Source organism: Archocentrus centrarchus, unplaced genomic scaffold (assembly GCF_007364275.1).
Source record: "Archocentrus centrarchus isolate MPI-CPG fArcCen1 unplaced genomic scaffold, fArcCen1 scaffold_63_ctg1, whole genome shotgun sequence".
In the NCBI taxonomy this organism is placed as follows: Eukaryota; Metazoa; Chordata; class Actinopteri; order Cichliformes; family Cichlidae; genus Archocentrus; species Archocentrus centrarchus.
In genome coordinates this window covers 116,391-139,938 of record NW_022060280.1, presented here as the reverse complement: position 1 = coordinate 139,938, position 23,548 = coordinate 116,391, and the positions used below count along the sequence as shown (strand labels likewise).

The following is a 23,548-nucleotide window of genomic DNA, read 5'->3' as shown; positions in this document are numbered from 1 at the left end:
TGGGTGGTTTAAATGTTGTATGTGTGCTAATATTAGGGAGCACAAATGCCTTCAAGCAGTGAGTCACTTGTTTGACTCCTGGCTTGCTCTGACCTTTGCTGCATGCTATTCCCTGTGCTATTTCCTGTCTCTCTTCACTGTAAATGATAAATGGATTGTATTTATATGGCACTTTTTTAGTCTTATTGACCACTCCGATTGCTTTAACTGTAGTTGAAGGAAAATGCTAGAAAATACACAAGAGTGAAGATATAGAGTTTTATCTCATATATACTAACTAATGCCTTCCTTCCAGGGACAACCCTCTCCCAGTTGTCAGACAGTGGCCAGACTCTGAGTGAGGACAGTGGGGTGGATATAGCAGAGGGAGGAGGCTTCAGTAAGGACGGCAGCCCACGACCCACCAAAACCCTGCAGAGACATCTGGAACAGTCAGGGTCCCATGCACGCCCTCCAGAGATTGCCAGACAAGTGAGGGTTCAAAGTTGTCATTACTAAGCAATCACCATATGTTATATCATCTTATAGTATATTCAAAACAAGCAAAACGGTATTCACTTTTTGATTTCCTTCAATCAGAATCCAGATGCTCATTGGAAGCTATAGGAAGTGTTTAGAGGCTGTTATTCTGCAGAAGGAGGATCTACTAAACACTGATGTAATTTTTTTCTGTTGGGGTGCCCAAACTTCTGCACCTGCCTAATTTTGTTTGAATAATTATTGCACATTTTCTGTAAATCCTGTATACTTCATTTCACTTGTCAAATATCAGTGTGTTCGTTTGCTGTATGATATATTTAACTGAAATTGCTGATCAGAACAACCAATGATTTACAAAGGAAAATCATGAAAATAATCAGGGGTGCCCAAACTTTTTCACACCACTGTAAATAATGCTCTGTGGCCTGAAGAAAATGTAAGATGTCTACTGTTTTGAAGTTTTCAATTTTTCATCGACAAGCTGATGGCTATGTTTCAAGCAGTCAAAAGTTAAGTATTGCTTAAAATTATATCCTTGGCTCTCTTTGCTTTGTGTCCCAGCTGTCTGCCTCACCCATACCAGCACCCACTGCTATCCTGGTAAGAGTGTTAAAAAATGCAAACGCTCTGGGCATCGCAATAGAGGGTGGAGCAAATACACGCCAACCTTTGCCCCGCATAGTCACCATTCAGGTAAGAGAGCAATAGAAAATGTTTTGACTGTTTGAAGTCTCCCAAACAGCCAAATGTACTGATACTGAAAACTGTCTGTTTGGTTTTACTTGAAAATGAAAAATATTTTAGGACTGGACAACTATGAGGACAAGATGCAGCAGCAATAATAGAGCAACTGATGATGAAGTGATTATGGCTGTTATCTCAAATTAAGGTTGAGGGTAATTATACATTACCGGCAGTGACGGGTGAGGCACTGACTCGTCTGGAGTCGGATGCTGTTGCAGCACTCCCCCCTATCGTTGCGCCACGGTACTTTCTGCGTCACCCAGTGTATTGTCACAGTGCATTTATGACCAATCACAAAGAATAAACATGTCACACACATTCATTCAGTATATTAGACACATGTGTAATCAAACATGTATATTGGCGATATAAAGAGAGACAGCAATGGGCATGCTCCAACCAGCTGTTTCAATTATTGTGTGTGACACAGCACCACCAGACGTGAGCCACAGCACTGCACTGACTCACCCCGCATTGCTTCAATGTGTTTGACCAGGCATTGTGTAAATTCCACGATTTTGACCATTAAAGTGTTAATAATCATTCAGAAAACAGTTTTATAAAACAGTTTTAGAGAACAGTTAAGTGTTTAAATGCATTTACTCTTATCATTGTTAGTATTTTACTTGTCAGGATTACAGGGGAGGCACTCCCTCACCTGCCTCCCCTGACTGCACATCACTGTTGTTGACTACGAGTCAAATGTTTGGACACACTTTTGACTGTATATATGGGTAGGAAAGTTTGTGGGTGTATATACTGCTCAAAAAATTAAAGAAACACTTTAATCAGAGTGTAGCATCAAGTAAGTTAAAATTATGGGATTTTGATCTGGCCAGTTAAGAAGCAGATTGTCGTGTAACCACTGTGGCAGTCAAGCAGAGGATGCCAAAGCAGGACTCTAGAGGCAGGGAATAAACTTGGTCTTTAGCTTTATTAGTTTGAGCACAATACATTAACAAAGATAAATGGACGGGAGCTTGAACCTAACTTGACTTGAGCATGAGCATGAGCATGAGCATGAGCATGAGCATGAGCATGAGCATGAGCATAAGCATGCATGCACGCATGTGAGCATGAGCATGAGCATGAACATGAACACGCACAGTGGGATGAGACCAATGATGATGCGACAAGGGACAAAGGCAAAATGCAGACAATAAATACACAATGAGACAAGTGGGAACAGCTGGGGAGGGCAGGTGCACTTAATTATACTAATGAGACAAGGATACAGACCCGATACAGGCGGCAGGTACACTGAAGCAAACAAAAACTAACCAGGAACAAAACTCAGATAAACTAAAGAGGCCTAAGGACACAAATACACTAAAACTAGGAACATAACCATAACACAACAAAAACCAAAAAAACATAAAAATAAAAGAATCTTTTTTTACTGAGATTTTTTTCCTTCCTCATCTTTTTTGACTGTTTCACTAGTTTTGCATTGCCTTCATTGCCTGCCTACAAAGTGACCTCCAGCAGGCCACTGTTGTGAATGTCTCTGACCAAAGAACCAGAGTACGTTTACAGACTTTTCATGCTCTAGTGCTCATTGCCCAGCACTGTAGAGTCTGATTGGCATTTCCCATAGAACACTATAACTGTCAGGTCCATCACTGGCACCCTGTGCTTTTCACAGATGAGAGCAGGTTTACTCTAAGGACATGTGACAGATGTGAAAGGGACTGGAGAAGACATGGAGAATGTTTTGCTGCCTATAACATTGTTTGGGACAACTGATTTGGTGGTGGGTCAGCGATGTTCTAGGGAGGCAGGCTTGTACAGGCAAGGCAACAGCATCCTGACTGCCATTAGGTATCAGGGTGAATTTTTTGCATCCTTTGTCACACCCTGTGCTGATGAAGTGGGTCCTGGTTCCTCATGGTGCACAACAGTGCCCTGCCTCATGTGATGAATACAGAGGAAGCAGTTGATAACAGGCAGGCTCTGAGTCCTAAACTTTCACACTAGAGAATCTAGAAACTGATAAATATTGAGCAGACACTGGGAGTGGGACAGCTCACAACTAGAAATCCAGGCAGAGAGAGATTTTGCAGGAACAGTGAGCAGGTATATGAACAACAGGGCTTAGAGCTGGTATATATATATATATATATATGTGGGGGCAAGTATAATACCAGTGCTTTACCAGGCTATGCTTTTGACTTGGCCTTTGGCTGAGGGTACAGAGTCCAGAAGGTGGTGTCCAGAGAGCATGAACCAGTTTCCATGTGTGTAAAGGAAACCAAAAAACAAACTCCTCCTCCTCCTCTCTCCTCCTTTACTCGGAGCTTGTGAGGACTGAAGGGATGGGTGTGAGTCCAGTGAGTGTTCCACTTGGTGTGGGTGAGAGTGGGTCAGGCAGACAGGCAGACAAATCTAAGGCAGACTTTCCAACAGAATATTTCAGAGAAAAAAGAGACAGGCGGGCGAATCCAAGGCAGGGCAATTGCCTGCCTCTCCACAATATGGAAGCTCCTCTCCGGCATAGTTACAACCAAGGTGAGTAGGCATGAATTAATACATGAGCACAGCTCAGTTGAGCAGTACACCAGGACTATGACTCAGTGCCCTACACATGGATACTGGAGTGCTTGACATTGTACAAGGCTAATGGTGTACTAATTACATGCATCAAAAACTAAATGGGACTGTGAAAGCCTACACTAGAGGTCAACTACAAGGCAATTGCAAGTTACCAACAAGTGTGGTAACAGTGGGGAGAGTGCAATGCTCTTGTAAGCTCTACCATTATTAGTCTATACATAAAAATAATAAAAGAAAAAGACAAACAAGAGTAGCCTATAGATTGTGTATAGAGCTCCTCATGGCAACAGAAATGTGTTTGCTTTTTTAAACAAGTTGCTAAAACAGTATATATATATATATATATATATATATATATATATATATATATATATATATATATATTAGGGGTGGGACTTTAACGCGTTAATTTCGATTAATTAATTACGGGGAAATTAACGCGTTAAAAATTTTAACGCATTTTAATCGCACTTTGCACCGTCGAACGTTTCTCAGTGCGCGAGTTCCCGGCATACAGATTATATCGACGCACAATGTCCAAATTAGGGGCCGCATCCTGCGAAGGACCCGGCCCACGTCTTTCGCAGCCCACGAACACCACAAAGGCCGGAAGTGAGCGGCTAGCCTTCATATCAGCTGCCGTCACCTCTGCGTAGCTCATGTCGCCTACACAGTAAAAATTCCAGTGTTAATTTCACACCCACAGTGTTAATTTCAACACCGACAAAGTGTCTATATGTGTCCACACTACCTGGTGTTAAAATAACATTTGTCAAAGTGTTAAAAGGTTGACACCCATTTTTTTGTTAAATTAACACCAGACATTGTTTACTATTCAACAATACCAGGTGTCACATTAACATTACAGTGGTGTTGGTGTTAAAACGTAATGTTAAAAGTAACACCAGTATAGTGTTACTCACAAAACAAAATGTGGTGTTAAAAAGGTAAATTATGCACACCACAAGGTGTCAATACAAACCAAATCCAGTGGAAAAATATATAATAAATATTCAAAACATTACACAGAAATGGAAAGTTTAACTTTTATTAAACCCATTTAAATATTAAAGACCTTCAATGCACAGCTCATATAAAACAGCAGCGGGGCACAATATATGTTATTTCATCACTGTCAGCTGAAAACTGCCTGTCGTAAGGCTGATAATATATCAGATCAGAGATACAGATAACAGCAAACACATCATCCACAATCTCTATTCTGAAAGCATTCAGATGATCATCAAAATACTCTGTAATGACTTTAGCAGTCAAAAGAAATGCTTCATCATCCTTGACTATGATGTTAACAATTTTTTGAAAAACAGGCATTTCATTTTCAGTACTTGTACAGACAATCATTCCAATATGGTATTCTGTTCCAAAGTTTTTCACCCATGAAGCTGTGGATACACAAGGCACATTCAACCTGGGGCAAGACCTTAAGACCTCACTGAAATCTAGTTCACTTATTGGGTAATCTTTAAGAGGACCAAACTGAAACCTTTGAAAGTAAAAATTCTCCCAATGAAAAGCCAGCTGCCTCTGGTGCTTCTTTACCAGTGTTTTGGTTATGTTCTTAAAGTTCTTCACAGATTTCTTGAAGAAATTGTGTTTACCTTCAAATCTCATACACCACACATGGATGAGTGGTCCTATTTTTCTGATGCATCTGGGGTAATGAATCATCAGATGATGTTTTGGAATCAGCTTCTTGTCTGTAAATACAGACTTAAAGAGTTTATGATGGTCAGAAATCAAATGCTTTAAGAAATAAGTCATACCATCTGTGATTTTTGGTGAGAACACAATATTGACGATTTGAATCAAGAGAAGAATTACCCTCCAGTAGCTGTTATTCCTATTAATTATATCTCCAAAAATCAAGGGTGTATTGCGTAAGAGGCACCATGACTGAATAGCATTGAGGCCAAGGTCATTGCTACCATCAATTTTGACTGCACTAGGTCTGTTGTTTCTCTCAAGGTATCCATAGTTAAAGCTCTGTATCCTTTCTGAAAGGGTGTTTAAATCTATGGAAGTCCTAACCATGTACTGAAAAAGAAGCTGAAGTTCATACTGCACAACACCTTCCAAAAGGTCATGCATAATATCAACTGCGTAATTGTTTGAACAATGAAAATACTGCAGTGCATTAAGAGGACATTCTCTTTTTACACCAAAAGAATGGACAAGAATGGGATTTTGTGCCACAGCATTGAAATGTTCTGAATAGAGCTCTTTTGTGCGAAAAATTAGGTCTTGGTCATCCTCACTGAATACTGACTGAAGCTTTGTTTTATCAGTTAAACAAAATCGACAACAGTAAGTTGCACTGAACGATTCAACCAAGCCAAAAAGGCTATGCAATGCCAAATTATCACCAGTAACCTGAACAATTGAACCCCTTAATGGTGTATCAGAAAATGGGACCTTAATACCTTCTGTCTCGAGACATTTCAAGTCATTAACAAGAGGCTGCAAGACTGGACCAAAACCGTACTTCTTTAAGTCCTCGGCATGGAAAAGAGAAACTAGATGAATGTTCATCAAAACTGAATTGAGTTTAGCTGGCAAATTTCTTAAAATAAAATAAATACAGCCAAGTTTATGTGAACCCCTTTTGGGTCCCAGTGGATTTGCCGTTTCAAAATCATCGTAATACAGCTGTATTTGGAGTGCATGTTCTTGCTCTGAAAATAATGAGTGATTTCTGAGATAGGAACCATCATTGATGTCTCTATATATCCCATCTTCATGACACTTTACCTGTTGAAAGCAGGTACTGAGTTCTTGGTTGGTGAACAATGAATCAAGAGTTCCTAAAATAGGTACATACATAAATTTGTCATTAACAGGAATTTGACTGTATACACCTGTGGTTTTATCCAAACGTGTATCATAACGTACTCCAAGAACATGCTCTACTGGTTCAACAATTTTCCATTTTTTTTCAAAATACTTTTGCCTCTTTCTTTCAGTGTTAAGGTGTGTGAATGGATTTTCTATGTTCTCAAAACATTCTCTGACTTTGTTTAAGGTTTGTTCATTCACCTCAGATGAAAGACACTTAAGAACGGCATCTTGTGCTTGAATATGAACATCATTAACAACCTCCTCCATTGAACAAGTTAAAGACTGCACAATATTTTCAGAAACTCCAGCTGCTTGAACTTGGGCAATAACAGAGCTACACATATCCATTAACTGCTTCTTTTTAGCATGACTTTGTTGACCAACAGAAGAGCTACTCAATGGGTCATGAGCAGAAACATCATCTGTCTCAACACTATCTGTACCAACATTGCCCTTATAAACAGAATCTGTGGCAAATGTGTCTCCATGTGCTTTCAGCAAGTGCTTCTTGAACCCAGAATACGTGTAAAAAACAGATGAACAGCCATGTTCCCCACATTTCAAACGCAATTTGTGCCCTGGATACAAAGCATGACTAAATTTCAAATGCTGGAAAAGAGTTGAACAATTTCTGTGCTGAACCTTACAAATGTAACATGTTAGCATATTCAAGTGTTGTTAATCCTCACTCTAATTTCCTTGACTCTGGGGCTCTCCTTTGTTGTTGCAACATCAATGCCATAAACCGTTGTTTGGATGAATGTGTAGAAGTTGAGGAGGGTTGCATCATAGGACACAGCAAACACAAAGTGTGCCTTAAACAGTTCATCGAAGGCAGCCACTGCAGTCTGTGCCACACAGGGAATGGGCTTCTGATCCAGGATGATGTAGAATTTCTGTATCCTGCTCTTCTTTTCTCCAACGCAGAGGAGGAAGGGCTGTGCAGATCCAACTTTGGCAAGGAAGGTCGCCATGCTTGTCCCCACCTAAGATTGAGAGACAGCATGTTAGAAATGATTGCTCTTATTCCCTCACAAGCAACAAATTAAGGACATTTTATTATTTGTTTTTTTTTTTGGGGGGGGGGGGGGGCACAGTGGTTAGCACTGCTGCCTCAGTTAGAATACCATCTGGAAGGCCTGGGTTTGATTCCACCTTGGCCCAGGCCCCTCCCTCTCTCCCTGTGTGGAGTTTGCATGTTCTCCCCGTGTCTGCGTGGGTTTCCTCCGGGTACTCCGGTTTCCTCCCACAGTCCAAACACATGCACTTACTGGGGTTAGGTTAATTGGAAACTCTAAATTACCCATAGGTGTGAATGTGAGTGTGGATGTTGTCTGTCTCCCTGTTTTGGCCCTGCAACAGGCTGGCGACCTGTACAGGGTGTACCCTGCCTCTCGCCCTATGTCAGCTGGGATAGACTCCAGCCCCTCCCCCCCCGCAACCCTGAATAGGATAAGCAGAAGTGAATGGATGGGTGGATATTTCACTTTTTAAATTTAGTTTTAGAAAAGTGAGACCTATTTACTGTAAGTGAAGCAAAGTAATTCATGCCAAAAACATACCTTCATGAACTTGATAACACGGTCAGCAGCCTCAGGTGCACTAATTTTTCCCTGTCTTTTCCCCTTCGCGGTTGGAGGCAAGAGATGAACCAGCAGGAGAATAGCTGCCAGGTCACTATCCCATTCTAATGAAATAACACACACCATCTTAAGAATCACAGCATGCAAATGCATATGTAGAGAGATCTATTAATACCTACCATAATCACTTGATTCCTCCTGAGTGGACAGAAGGTCATCCAGATGAGCACTCTGTCGAAGGCTTTTGCTGACAGTGGTGACCCTCGGTTTATAGAATGTTGGCCATCTTGCGATGAACTTCCCCGAGATGTCTTCTCCAAAGAGCATGATGAAGTCCTGCTCAATCTAGCACAGAGAAAAAAAATGCCATCACAATCCAATTCAACAAATCAATCAGTTAATTAAATCTGTCTGAGTTTCTTACTAAGCCTGGTGTATCCAAGAATCTTGGGAAGTGATCCAAGATGAGTGATGACTGGTCCAGATCATGAAGCATATTCTGTCTATGCTTAAATGTTGCCTTCATTTTCTCCCTGACAACTTCCTGGTCTGATGAATGTTTCATCATGGACATTGCTTCTTTGCATCCATCACCAAACAGCTGTTCAGATGTTAAGGTCTCCCTCAGAGTTCTCGGACCGCCTTGATGAGCAGACTTGGAGCTCCTCTTGAAGTCACTTGCAGTGTTACGCTGAACTGTTTTCAATCGATAGGCCAGATAGCCCTGTCCACTGAGAGGATCATAGTAATGCTCCTATCACAGAACAGAACAGACAAGACAAACTGTCTATTACATTCCATTCAAAAGGACAATTACAGCTGGGCTGCAACGGTTAATCGACACCCCCCCCCCCAAAATTAATAAAAGTCCAAACAGATTTTGACCCAAGAAGAGAACATTCAGGGTTCCTGCAAATTAATACTCACATAGCCAGTCGGTGAGCCATTATCTTTCAAACTGGGGAAGAGGGTGACAATTCCCAGGGCGTAGGTAATGCGAATGTTGACAGGAGGGACTCTCCTAAAAAACAATTCAATAAAAATATTGCCATTTCACATAGGGATTAAACAAACACACCAACTGTGCAAAGGGTTATGAATAGAAATTATATATTTAATGTATTCAATAAGTAAACTTAAAACCTCTTAAGCCCCTTCTCAGCAATTACAAACTATTTGAATAATCATTATGTTAATTGTTTTTCAAATAATTCTGACATTTCTGTGGATTTCATACATGTATGTGTTTAACTAAGATGAAATTACAGTGCAACCAGTTGAAAAAATAAAGGTTAAATTCCGCCCCCATACAGATGGCTGAGACTTATTGATTACATACCCATGACTTTCAATCATATCCGCCACTAAAATGTTGACAAGTTTCTTTCTTGTTGGATCAGAGAGACTTCTGGTCTTGTTGTACTCTTTTATTACATCTTCTCCCCCTGGTTTTTGGTGCAGAGCTACATAGACAATCTGCAACAGATTTCACATGTCATCCTGCTATGAATTTTAAAAATGGATCAACGTTCTATTTCCAACCTTGAACCAACTCACATTTTTTGCCATCTCACTGTCAGGTGGTCCTTCAACCAGTCGTCTTCTCTGTGCTTTGGTGTTCTCTGTAATCACTGTAGAAGATGAGCTTGCTGAGCTTGGAGACTCGACTGACGAGAATGAGCCATCTTCTGAACTGAAGGAAGCATCTGTGACCTCACTCTGATCAACAGGGGCCACTGTATAAAATTTAGAAACTTCATTAGTAAACAAATTAAAATAACTTTCGCTTTATATATATTTTTAAATGCATTAGAAGTAACACTTGTTTTAATGCTTTTATGTCTTACCAAAGCGCTCAGTGACTACTTTGAAAGATACTGTAGCAGACCTCAGGAGTTCATCAAAAATATCAGCATCCACATCGACTCCAGATGAGTCCTTCAGGTCTACAGAGACTCCACTTGCCAAGTTGAATTTAGCATGAACTGGAAGGGAACAAAAATACTCATCTTAACCTGCTAATTTAAAACATGGTTAGAACTGTAAAGGGACAATCACATTTATAATTAAAATATATTTCAAATAACATTTTCAGACAATGAGCTGCTGGTTAAAATAGTAAATTTTATCATGAAGTGTTGCCTCTATTGTTGAACACAGTTCACCAAAATTTTACATAACCATTTTTATGAACAATAATGAATGAATTATTACTCCAACAAAGCTCATTACTTCAATAAAGAGAGGGGAATTAATAAACAGGCTGGACATGAGGAACACATAGATGGGCCTAAATCTTTCTACTAAGAATTGTTAGACAAATCCACATCTTCTTTTTTGGGCAACATAAATTATCCCTGTCCAAGTTTTGACATGCCATCCTCCAAACCAATAATTATTTATGCAGTGACCACATTTTATCCTTTAGGTCCAACATGCAATTACACTTAGCAGAACCCACCAACATATTTTGAAATTGGTTAAGAGTTGTTCATTTTTCAACTCCATTACATGACTTCCCAGAGTTTATGTCGCAGACTGTTGGCAAAGGCACGGCACTGGTGCTGATTAAAATGCAGATTCCTAAAGGCCAAAAACTATCTTTATGATGGGGAAAGACATTTGAGTTAGAAAAACTAAGCTTGCTTTATTTTATGGCAGCTGCCATATCAACATAATTAGCACTGAACTTACCCTCTTGAATGAATTTCAAGTAATCATAGCAGTCATCTGTCACTGGAACCCGAACCCATTTCTGGACTGCCTGATGCTCCACCTGCACCAGCATTTCTCCAGAACAAAAATGGACACATTCCAAGCTTTGACAACACATTACAGATATTTTAAAGAAGCACTGGTGCTGAAAACTAATGTTTGACTATAGCTTTCTGAACACAAGTAGCGCTGCAACTATGGATTATTTTTGTAATCAAGTATTTTATTGATTACTTCATCCATTAATCAAGTAATCGGATAAGAAATTATTTTTCATATTAACAGTTCATCTGCATATTTTAACTTCCATACTGCTCATTTTTCTCTGTCTCTGTAAGTCTGTAACTGTGTTTACAGGAACAAGCCCTGCTGTTTTGGACTAGAAAAACGTTTCCTTTCAGGCCACCTGAGCTCACCATCTCAGTAATGGCTGCGCAAGTGCAGACAGCACTTAAAACAGCTGCTGAAAATAAAAAAAAAAAAAAAAAAAGAAACTAACATTCTCTGCACAGCAAGTACAACGCACATGCGCACACCCACAGCACAGCGCAGTGGGGGCGTGGAAAAACCTGTCAGCGAATATCCACTCCAGTTAAAGGGTCCCTAATGTGAATGAAATGCTCCGCTTACACGGAGACACCTAAGCTGCAGCATTAAAAGGAAACATCGAAGCAACAAATTTGTATCGAAGATTTTTAGGATTATTTGAGTTACTCGAGGAATTGTTGCAGCCCTAAATTTTGCATTAAATGTTCAATTTGTGTATCAAAATACATGAAGGTTGGTATTTACCTTTCATGCTTTGATTTTTTTTTTTTTAAATAGAAAGCCTGAAATTTTCCTTTGCTCTTCCCTTTTCCTCTAACTTCTCCCGTTTATGCCGGTTGTCATTTTGATTTCTGTAGCCCACGAAATCAAGTGTGCGCACGCACACCCGTTGTGAATGAAACTGCCCCTGCTCTGTGGTAGATGGCAAATTTTGTTTAAATGATATAAGCGCAAACGGCGATGATAGCGAGCTAGCCCAGGCGGAGTCAGCTCCTGTTTGTTAAATGCAATGACAGCAGAGGTCCAAAAGTAAAACTATGAAATCCTCAGCCGTGCGCGAGGGCGCCTCAGCAAGGTTCAGAGCCTGGCGATCAATGGCTAGCTAGCATGGTTTTTGGAGGGAACGTCCCCCACGTCCTCTTGAAGGCTCATTAGCAGTTTGTATTGCTAGCTTTGTAAATGCACACATCGACAATATTTAAGGCCATACCGCCAGACGTGTCATATTTACGCTGTAAAATGACTACTAGAACTGACCAAATATAACATTAGAATTCAAATTTACCGCTCCCTAGATTTGGTAAAATGGCGGGACCTTGAATTTGGTGAACTTTCCATTCAAAATAGGTTAAATATAGTATATTTTTTGATGTCACAAACTAAAAAGCACATTTCTATCAAAACATCAAGTCTGGACATTTAGCTTACCTTTAGGAAGTAATTTTGTCTTCTGCGGGTTAAAAGAAACGGTAATGTCCGACCGAGCGACTGCTGGAAACCGACAGAAAGCAGACGGCACTTTGCAGCCGTAAAGCGAAGGCGTGGCTTAAGCAACACCAACTAATTAACGCTTGAATTTAACAACTTAAATATGTAAGAACTTACACCGGCAGTGTTATTTTACAGCTGTGTGTTGTTAATACAACACCAACACTTTTTATTTAACACTACACCTAAGATTTTAACACTGGCATTTTTACTGTGTAGCAACCGTGAGTGCGAAGCACAGCTGTGTAAAAGCAGCTGTTAAACGGAGAACGAACTTTTTCTCCTTTTTGTGGTTTAATTTTAAGTCTTTAATTCAAAATAAGCTGTTAAAACAAGCATAACACATTTCAACATCAAGGAATACAGCTGAGCGAATGATTAATTTCCAACTATATTAAGTGAGACACAGGGTTATAATAGTTTTGGATTTTACATTATAGTTTAGTTTTAGTTAGTTTTTACTTTTTTTTCTCTAATTCAGTTAGTTTTAATTAGTTTTCAGAGTGGTTTTGCTCGTTTTTATTAGTTTTTATTTTTGGTTTCATGCTTAGTTTTAGTTAGTTTCAGTATTAGTTTTAGTATTTTCATACCTGATCAGGTGCAAGATTCAAGGCGCAAAAGTGACTATTGTGTAATGAAAACTTGACAAAAGATACAGTTTAAAGAAATATAGTCAACAACCAACTGTTCACAAGACATGCTAAATGTGTGTAATATTAAGGACACACATGAACATCAACAGGGAGAAACAAAGAAAAACATGAACTCCCAAACTCAATAAATTCTACAATAAACTCCACAATAAACTTCAGCATCAGTGCAGTAGATTAATAACACCTACATGTGATGTTAAACAAAAACAAACTCTTTGAAGGAGTCAAAGCTCAAATCCATCTGCATCCTGATGTTCTCACCACCTGAAGCTGCTTCTGTTTTGGAGCTAGCTTGGTTAGATGCTCGCTAATTAAACCTGCAGGGTCTTTCCGGCCTCTGTACACAAGCTACAGAAGTTGCCGACCTCATGTCCGCATTTATGCTTCTGTAGCTGGATTGTGTGTGTTAATTACCTTGTGGTCGTGTGCAGGTGTTTGTACTCAAAGAACCTCCATACGGGACTCTGCCGCTTTCTCTGCAGACCGCAGCCATTACTTTGTGGACCAGCGCGGTGAGCGCACGCACATGCGCACTCACACAGTTGTCCTGTGGCGCTCCCAGCTTAAACTCGGAGAGCGGAAACAATGATTTCATATCAATCCACAAGGCTTAAAAAACCCCCCAAAAAAAACAAGTAAATGAAAGTCAGTTTATCGATAATTTCAGTTAGTTTTGTAAACTCACAATTCAGATTTAATTAGTTATCCTTTTTTCCTTTTAATTATACTTTTTATTTATTTCAGTTAACGACAATGTTTTTTCAATTCCAGTTTTCGTTATTTCGTTCGTTTTCGTTAACTATAATAACCCTGGTGAGAAATTAATGTTGAATAAAACTATCCAGTTATGATGCTTAACTTTAATTTCAGGAGTTTGCTTATCACAGGAGCACTTCCACCCTTCATTGGTCTGTGTAGTAGACTGGTGGGAAAATAAACAAAATTTTGAAGTTTAAGCTTATGTATATTGATTCATTCATCAACCAAACTTAAATTAATATTTCTCATGTCAAATATTGAAATGCGATTAAAATGCGATTAATTTTGATTAATTAATTACAAAGCTTGTAATTAATTCGATTACATTTTTTAATCGAGTCCCACCCCTAATATATATATATTAGGGGTGGGACTGGTGGACCAGTAGTCACCAGACTAACTCCACGGCCTGTGCCTGTAGGGGTGGCTGTAGCTCAGAAAGTAGAGCAGGTCACCTACCAATCGGAAGGTTGGTGGTTCGATTCCTTGCTGCTCCAGGCTGTGTGCCAAAGTATCCTTGGGCAAGATACTGAACCCCAAGTTGCTCTCTGACACAAGTGTTAGAGTATGAATGTGTGTGAATGGCAGACAATAAAAGCACTTAGATTCATATGGAAGTGTTAAGTAGGGTGAGTACAGGTCACCATGCCCTGTTACTAGGTAGAATAAAACTGTCATGTCATGATTAGGGACACGTCATTTTTATTTTATTTTATGGGTTTCTTTTACAGAGCACTTATGCTGATTGGAAGAAGCTGTGCCATGAGGCTGGAACGAGCCACTGGACCAACCAATGAGAGAAGGCCAAGTTTAAACCACAACTCTCTCCATCTGTTTTGAAATGATAGTGCTTGTAGATAGTGGCAGTATAAAGTACTATGTTTAGCCTAGGATTTTGGCATTCTTCTGGGAGAGGAGTCACAGCCAGCTGCTTTTATGGCCTGTGATTTCCTGCACCAAAAGTGCCCATGTACATATAGTGTACATGTAATATCTTCTGATTCTTTAATATATTGAATGTTTTAATTTTGAACTAAAGTGATTTAAATGTCTTCCTTCACAAAGAAAGAACACGATTTAATATCAGCCACTTCTTCTGTATCTTTTTGTGGTACATGCCGTACAAGGGCCTGTCCTCGCATAATGATTCCTGTTCTTGCTCATCTTCTTTCTCTGGTTTCTGTTGCCTGAGGTATTGATTGAGCACATGCTCAGTTGTGGCCATCTTTGTGATGTAGTCATGGATCTTTGTTGTTTCATTCATTCCTTCTGCTTAGCATTCAGTCTCAGGGTGCTGGATTTGGTGTGAAACCCTCCATGCATGGTAAACTCCCTTGTCTTGAACTGTGGCTTCAATCTCCTCCTTTGGCCAGCTTATTATTCCAGCAAAGTATCTGATCACCAGCAGGGTGTAGGTGTTGATTGCCTGGATGTTGTTCTTCTAATTCAGCTGATTTCTCAGAACTTGCCTTACTCTCTGCAGGTACATGGTGGTTGCAGCTTTCCTAGCAGCCCATTCATGGTTCCCATTTGCTTGTGGGACTCCAAGGTACTTGTAGCTATCTGTACCTTGGAGACAATAAGTCTGCAGTGTTGCCTTTGGTAATGCATTCCCCTCAGTTCTGACTATCTTTCCTCTCTTTGTTGACATCTGACTACACTTTTTCAGTTTTAATGACATTCAGATGTCATTGCTGTAGATCCTAGTGATGTGGATCAGCGAATCGATGTCTTGTTCATTTCTAGCATACAGCTTGCTATCAGCCATGCAGAGGAGGTGCTGATGTTCACTCCATTCTGTAGATGGTATCTGTAGCCACGCTTGTTAATGATCTGGCTGAGGGGCCAATGCACAACAGCAGTAGGGACACAGCATCCTCCTTGGTAAATCCTATACTGGATAGTGACTATCCAGTCACCATCCAGTGTTCTCTTAATATTTGAGAATCTCCTTAGATGTCTGCCACTGTACTGGATCCTGTTAAAGAAGGTCTTTGTGGGGTGCTCTTAGATCCTCTAGCAACTGAGCAGTGTTGTTGTGTGTTGCATTGTTCTCCCATATGCTCTTCCATCTTACTCTGTGTCCAGCCTTGGTGGGACTGTTTTCATGTTGTTCCCCTGCCACTGAGAGTGTACCTTGGATGTTTCAGTGGAGATACATCTGGTTTAATCTCCTGGCTTCTATCTCTCTGGTATACCTCTTAGAGTGGTTAGCCAAGGCTGTGAGTCTAATCTCACTGAGCTTGAGCTGTTTTGCAAAGAAGAATGGGCAAACATTTCAGTCACTAGATGTGCAAAGCTGGTGGAGACATACCCTAAAAGACTTGCAGCTGTAATTGCAGCAAAAGGTGGTTCCACAAAGTATTGACTCAGGGGGCTGAATACTTTTCCACACTGCACTTTTCAGTTTTTCATTTGTAAAAAATGTTTTATACTTTTCTTTCCACTTCACATATTGTATACCACTTTGTGTTGGTCTTTCACATTAAATTCCAGTGAAATATATTTATGTTTGTGGTTGTAATGTGACAAAATATGGAAAAGTCCAAGGGGTATGAATACTTTTGCAAGCCATTGTATCTGCAGCTCTCATAGCTGGCTAACTTCCCTCTTTGCTGCTTCTTAGCCTCTGGTCTTCTTTTCCATGGAGGGCAATTGTGCCTGTTCATCTTATAGCCAAACATCTACAACATCTACATGCACTGTTGCCATGGCATAGATCAGTTGGTTGGTTTCCTTGATGGTCGAAGTAGGAATTGTCCACAGTGCATAGATGTTGAGTCAGCAGAGGTCAGTGGGGTCAGTGTCTGGATCAGTAGGCAGTAGAGTTAGGCAAACCTCCTCCACTGGCTTAAGCAGTTTCTGTAAATATCTAATGATAGATCAGAAACTCTAACCCGTTAGATGAAGAACCAGCCAGACTCCTGTATAGAGGTATAACTGGGATCCAACATAATGCTTGAACATTTAGTAGCAGGCAATTTTGAGCGGTCATTCATAGAATCAATCACATGCAGTACATGATGCTGTAAAACATATTATAGGTGCAAATTGTTCTCAGATATTTCTTAATTCCCTGTACTCATTTTTCTCTCCAACTCCAAAAACCTGTTGTTGATCTCAGTAAATAGATCAGGGATTGCCTGCTTCCAATCTGGTGATGTAGATAAAAGACAAGTGAATTTCCTATGGCAAAGTAGTAAAAAGGAGAAAGAATTCGCTAATTAAAGCAGACTGTTTTATTAGTCTGGAAGGTACGAATATGCTCTAGCAGCAAATTTATTTATTCATTTAATTGCTTGACAGCCTGTTGTACTGTTCCATTTTGAGATATTTCATATTAAAAATTAAAACCTGGCCGAATGGTGTTATGTGAAAGACAGATTTGATTCAGGTATATTTAATATTTAACATTTTGCCTTCTGTTTTTGATTACATTCTCTGTATCCACAAAGGGAAACTGAGAAAGCTGTGAAAATTATTCAATATTAAAACATTTTTGCAAATGCATTAGTTCTGAACTTGTCTAGTTTGTATTCGCAAAATGTAAATCACATGCCTTTGTTTTATTAGTTTTAAATACTCAGTGTTTTACTGAATAAAATGTCAAATTTGGGCAGGAGATCAAATGCAATTTGCATCATTTTCAAATAAAAAAAAGGAACACAGCAGACATTAAAATCCTTTATTGATAGTTAACACTGAGTTCCAAAACAGCAGCTGAAACACTCTGGGCCTTTTTCAGTTTGTTTCATTTTGGAACATTCAAACACATGGTAAGCAGAACACTCTGGGCAGTGACCCCCAAACTGGGAGACTGGCTCCAGCAGAATCCAGGAATGATCTCTGACATTTCTTTCCAGAAGAACAAAAGAATAGATAAGATACTGCACAGGACTCTCAAGCTCCCAGGCCTCTGGTGGAGGACCTGAGCATGGAGGAGGATAAAGACTACCCACAGTGCATCAGTACAGGGGCACAAAAACAAAGGTCAAACACCAAGTAGGGAGAATGAGAATGACAGACAGAACAACATTGTCATCCCTTATGTAGCAGGTTTGTCAGAGAACTTCAGGAGAATTTTCTCCAAGTGTAATATCCCAGTGTACTTCAGACCCAGCCATAGGAAAAAACAGGTTCTTCCCAAGGACAAAACTCAAACACAAGCTAAGCAACATAATGTATGCTGTGCAGTAAGGAGTGCTCAGACCTATACATTAGAGAACCCACTACACAAATGCATTTACACCTCAACAAGACTCACCACTTGTGCACCTAAAGGACACTCTTTTGAGGATGCCAGTGTTCACATTTTGGACCATGAACAAAGATGGTTTAAAAGAAGAGTAAAAGAGGCCATCTATTCAATTTATTTATTCAGTTTTATTTATATAGCATCAAATCACAACAAACAGTCACCTCAATTGATAGAGCTATGTCCACTGCACTGTAAACCCAGATTTTAATTCAACTTAAAAATATTGAGTTCATATTACTTAAAATTGCCTAGTTTGTGAACATTATTTGTTAATGCTGAGTAACCTGAACTGTTTCATGTCCTTTTTTATTGTAATTGTGTTTTTAAGTCCAATCAACAGCTCCTACTGAAATAAACTGAGTTTATATTACTTAAATATCTGTTGTTTTGCAACAATACTTATTAATTCTGAGTAGACTGTACTTTTTGATGGTCTAACTTATTGTAATTATGTGTTTGAGTTCAAACAACTTAATATCATCAAGTTTTGCACCCGCTAAAAATCTACTTGATACCGGTTTTACCAGACAGGACTAGCGAGCAGCGTGCAGTGGTGTGGTGGTTAGCAGTGTTACCTAACAGCTAGAATAATGTCTGGGTTCAATTCCACCTTGTCCCAGGCCTCTTGCTGTGTGGCGTTTGAAAGAGTAAATAAAAAACACACACAAAAAAAGGATAGGGGATGAGGTTGGATGGAAAAAATATGTGATGACTGATTAAAGGACATATTTGAATTTGTCTGAACTATAAAAGATAAGTTTGGTCAATTATAACATACAATTTAGTTCAACTGGTAATGGAGTAGTGCATACTTAACAAGCTGAGTTAAATAAATAGGTGGTGAATGATTGCTTAAACTAAATATCTTCAGTTACTGAAACTCTGACATTAGCACATTCAACTTAAATCTTTCATTCCACTCCAAAAGGGCCTCAAGTACACTGAACATAGTCCACTGCACTTATTAAACTGATGCTCATTACTTAAAAAATTTAAGGCAACGTGTTACCTTGGTTTTTTTAAGTAGATTCAACTCATCCAGGTTTTCACAGTGTGTGAACAACCATCACTAAACAGAGGTGGTTGATTATGACACCAGCTGTAAGCCACCTACAATGTATTCTTGAGATCCCTTCCTAGGTGCCTCAACCCCCACTCACACCTTACTTCAGATCACCTCAATAGGTCACAATATAGCCATATAGATGGCACCAGTGGGAATGGCTGCCGTCGCTCAGGGACCTCCTCAGTTTTGCATTTTTATCATATAGTGCACTGATCACCTATGATAGACAGATTTTTTTTAGACAATATTCACAGTCCAGGACCACACCAAAGGATTTGTTAATGAATGGAGGTGGCTTGCCTTGGCTACCTGACCAGAAACAATGCAGGAGGAAAACAGAAAAAATCCTGGTCAGGCTGAGGAACAAACAACACCACTCCCTGCTTCCCAGCATTCTACTAGCTAATGTCCAAACTTTGGAAAACAAGCTGGATAAACTAAAGGCCAGGATGACTTTCTACCGGGACGGGCTATAATGTCTATGTTTTTAAGTAGACACAGCTGGATCCCTCAGTCCTGGACTTGTATATTGCTCCTGTGGACCTATCCATTCACTGCTAGGACCGGAGAAAGGAGTCGGGCAAACGCATGGAAGGTGTTGTGTGCATAATGACTAATAAGCGATGGTGTGTGGATGTACAAACAATGTCGATGAGGTACTCTCCTGACCTTGAACACCTCATCATCAAATGCAGATCATTTTACCTGCCAAGACAGTTTACAGCAGGGTTCTGTACGGCAAACACCACCAGCATGTAGACTTCCCAATGCACGGGCACAACATCCTGGACCATCTTTACACCCCATTCACATGTAGATACATAGCCCACCCCCAACCAGCCTTCAGCAAATCAGACCACTCCTCAGTCCTGCTGCTATCAGCCTACAGGCAAAGCCTCAAGCATGAGGAGCCCATGACATGCTCGGTTCAGCACTGGATCGACCAATCAGACACTGTTCTGTGTCACTGTTTCCACACCACAGACTGGGAAGTTTTCCATACTGCTGTGAACAACAATGTAGATGACTACATCGAATACGTCACTGGATACATCAACAAATGCACAGGTAACCAACGTTGTACTGCGGGTTACCTGTACGAACTTACTCCAACCAGAAACCATGGGTCAACAGAGAGGTGCATGCTGTGCTCAGAGCTAGGACAGCTGCCTATAAATCTGGAGATCCATACAAGTACAGAAAAGCCTGGTACACTCTCAGAAAGGTAATAAAAATGGCTAAGGGACAGTACAGGGAAAAGGTAGAGTCCTGTTACAGAGGATCAAACACCATTGGAGTGGGCTAAAGACAATAACAGACTACAAGGGGAGGAGCTATAGCGTAGCGCATCTAAAACCTGCAGGACACCGGCTCTCGAGGCCTGGAGTTCCCTACCCCTGCCTTAGGCTGACGTGTGTGGCTACTTTAAAAAAATAAAAACACACACAAAGCTCCCAGACTGGATAACATCCCAGGTCATGCTCTCAAAGCGTGTGCTTATGAACTGTCAGCTGTCTCCACAGACATCTTTAACCTCTCCCAGCTGTTGTTTGTAGTCTCGTCATGCTTCAAGAGGACCACCATCATCCCTGTCTTGAAAAAACCAAATGTGAGCTAATGACTATTGCCCAATAGCACTCACTTCCATTGTAATAAAGTGCTTTGAGCGTATAGTCAAAGTTCACCTCACATCTTCACTGCACTGAACCCCTTTCAGTTTGCCTATAGGCCAAACAGATCCACAGATGATGCAATAGCACTGGTTCTGCACACCGCCCTTTCCCACTTGGACCATAAGATCACATATGGTGGCTGTGGCTCAGGAGATAGAGCAGGTACTATTACTAATCGGAATGTTGGTGGTTTGATTCCTGGTGGCTCTGGGTTGCATGCCAAAGTATCTTTGGGCAAGATACTGAACCCCAAGTTGCTCTCCGACGCAAGTGTTGGAGCATCAATGTGTGTGAATGGCAGACAGTAAGCACTCAGCTTTGTTACAGAAGTGCTTGTGTAAATGGGTGAATGCAAATGTGTTGTATAAGCGCTTTGAGTGTTCAGTTAGAGTAGAAAAGTGCTATATAAGAACTACTCCATTTACCATATGTGCAGATGCTGTTTCTTGACTACAGCACCACTTTCAACACCATAATTCCATCCAGGCTTATCATGAAGCTTCGGGATATGGGCAACAAAGATGCATATGATTAATAGTGGGTGAACAACCCACTAGGGTTTAAATACCTGGGACTCTCCACATTTTGGTTTTAGAACTGAAGAAGCTTCTTGAATCAGAGGTGAAATGTCTTCAAAAATCTAAAGAGGTCCAGTCGCTTTTTTATCAAGCCATAGAGAATACCATGACCTGGATAACTTAGAATCTAAACAGACATACTTTGTTTGTTTAAATTTATTTATGCATTAATCTAGCTAATAAAAGTATAGATTTGATACATTTTATACTCCCACACAGTGGTTTAAATATCGTTGAATACCATATCTCCTCTCTCTCTAGGTTTTTTTCTGCATTAAACTGCATTATTATCTCTTAGTGTTTTTGATCATTCAGCCTAATTTAGGAATTCACACTCTAGAATCAGCCTTTAAAAACTGTAAAATTCTTCTCAGTCAAAAATAATAAATTTCACAAAATTCAATTAAATTCAGTTTTATTTATATAGCACCAAATCACAACAAACAGTCGCCTCAAGGCGCTTTGTATTGTGGATAAAGACCCTACAATAATACAGAGAAAACCCAACAGTCAAAATGACCCCTTATGAGCAAGCACTTGGCAACAGTGGGAAGCTGGTTCCACAGAAGAGGGGCCTGAAAGCTGAAGGCTCTGCCTCCCATTCTACTTTTAAGTATCCTAGGAACAAAGTGTGGGGTGGCTGTAGCTCAATAGGTAGAGCAGGTCACCTACTGATGGGAAGGTCTACGGTTTGATTCCTGGCTACTCTGGCTGCATGCCAATGTATCCTTGGGCAAGATACTTAACCCCAAGTTCCTCGCCAATGCAACTGTTGCACTGTGAAAGTGTGTGAATGTTAGATAATTAAAGCACTTAGCCTTTGTTAATCATGGAAGTGTATGAATGGGTGTGCATGGGTAAATGTAAATGTGTTGTACAAGAAACTGAGTAGAAAAGCACTATGTAAGAACTAGTCCACTTACCATTTGAGATAAGAGGGGGCCTGATTATTCAAGACCTTGTATGTGAGGAGAAGGATTTTAAATTCTATTCTAGATTTAACAGGGAGCCAATGAAGAGAAGCCAATATGGGAGAAATCTGCTCTTTCTTTCTAGTCCCTGTCAGTACTCTAGTTGCAGCATTTTGGAACAGCTGAATTTTCAGGGCGCTTTTAGGACAGCCTGATAATAATGAATTACAATAGTCCAGCCTAGAAGTAATAAATGCATGAATTAGCTTTTCAGGATCACGCTGAGAAAGGAAAATTACCAAAAACATGTTTTCATTGTCTTCAGTCTGGCCTTATAACTGCTGAAATAAACATTGGCAAGCAAAAAGAAGAGTTGTATTTTAAATTCAGTCCAAGTTTGTTCCAATCTCTCAATAGGTGCCTTGGAATGTACTGTAACTTCAAGAACAAAAAAGACAGAGTTTGTACATGAATACCTTAATCTTTCTAACGTTACCTTGTTTCCTTCTTTCCCTCATGTCCCTGCTGACAGAAAGGAGGCTCAGCTCATAACTGTGGCCAGCTGAAGATTGGCCAGGTCATTCTGGAAATCAATGGCATCCCCTTGAGAGGTCGGGAACACAAAGATGCTGCCAGAATCATCGCTGAGGCTTTTAAGACAAAAGAAAAGGATCACATTGACTTCCTGGTAGTAGAACCAGGAGTCTAGTAAGGGGATTTTGCACTTAATGCAGCATGGTTAAAGAAAACACTGGTTTACCATTGTAAAGGTTGCTAAACTCCACATGGTGTTCTACAATCATGGCCCTTATTTTATTTTCAGGGAAAAGATCAGTGGAATGATGTGTCAGGTATTTGTTAATAAAACTACAGAAATTTTCACAATTAAAAAAAAATATTAAAAAGGGGTGGTACATTAATATTTGTTATAAAGTCATACCTGGGTTAAATGTTATTTGCAGTTTAGTTAATTCTGTTTCATTATGTTTCACCAGAAAAACTACAATGATAATGGAAGCTCATTCATTTACATCTTGCTACTCTATTCATGCATTTGAAATTATAAGAAAATTATAATATTCAACCTTTCTGTAAAACATTGATATAGTTAGGTTTTGCATACCGACCAAGCAAGATAAAAGACAGAAAGTGATGCATAAAAAGTAAACCATTAATTTAAATT

The 23,548-nt window shown here is 39.9% G+C and overlaps 2 protein-coding genes across 3 annotated transcripts in view; one reads left to right on the top strand and one right to left on the bottom strand.

Annotated features, from left to right (window-relative positions):
• LOC115777649 (whirlin-like) overlaps positions 1-23,251 on the top strand; it is a 138,203-nt gene extending 114,952 nt beyond the window's left edge. Inside the window, exons 9-11 of the mRNA XM_030725580.1 lie at positions 296-471; positions 1,042-1,173; positions 22,898-23,251. Coding sequence (XP_030581440.1) covers positions 296-471; positions 1,042-1,173; positions 22,898-23,074 — 485 coding nt within the window. The 3' untranslated portion in view covers positions 23,075-23,251. The remainder of the gene's footprint in view (positions 1-295; positions 472-1,041; positions 1,174-22,897) is intronic.
• LOC115777650 (uncharacterized) lies at positions 4,812-12,650 on the bottom strand. 2 transcript variants are annotated; one of them, XM_030725582.1, is made up of 10 exons: positions 12,408-12,650; positions 10,911-11,006; positions 10,064-10,201; positions 9,774-9,952; positions 9,556-9,692; positions 9,144-9,237; positions 8,641-8,970; positions 8,396-8,561; positions 8,196-8,320; positions 4,812-7,619 (listed from the first exon to the last, which is right to left on the bottom strand). In XM_030725582.1, the coding sequence occupies exons 2-10, from the start codon at positions 11,002-11,004 to the stop codon at positions 7,302-7,304; spliced, it is 1,581 nt and encodes a 526-aa protein (XP_030581442.1). In that variant the 5' UTR covers positions 11,005-11,006; positions 12,408-12,650; the 3' UTR covers positions 4,812-7,301. The 2 variants fall into 2 exon arrangements, with proteins under 2 accessions (XP_030581442.1, XP_030581441.1); XM_030725581.1 differs by lacking the exon at positions 12,408-12,650 and having other exon boundaries at positions 10,911-11,412.
• Positions 23,252-23,548: the final 297 nt, after the last annotated feature.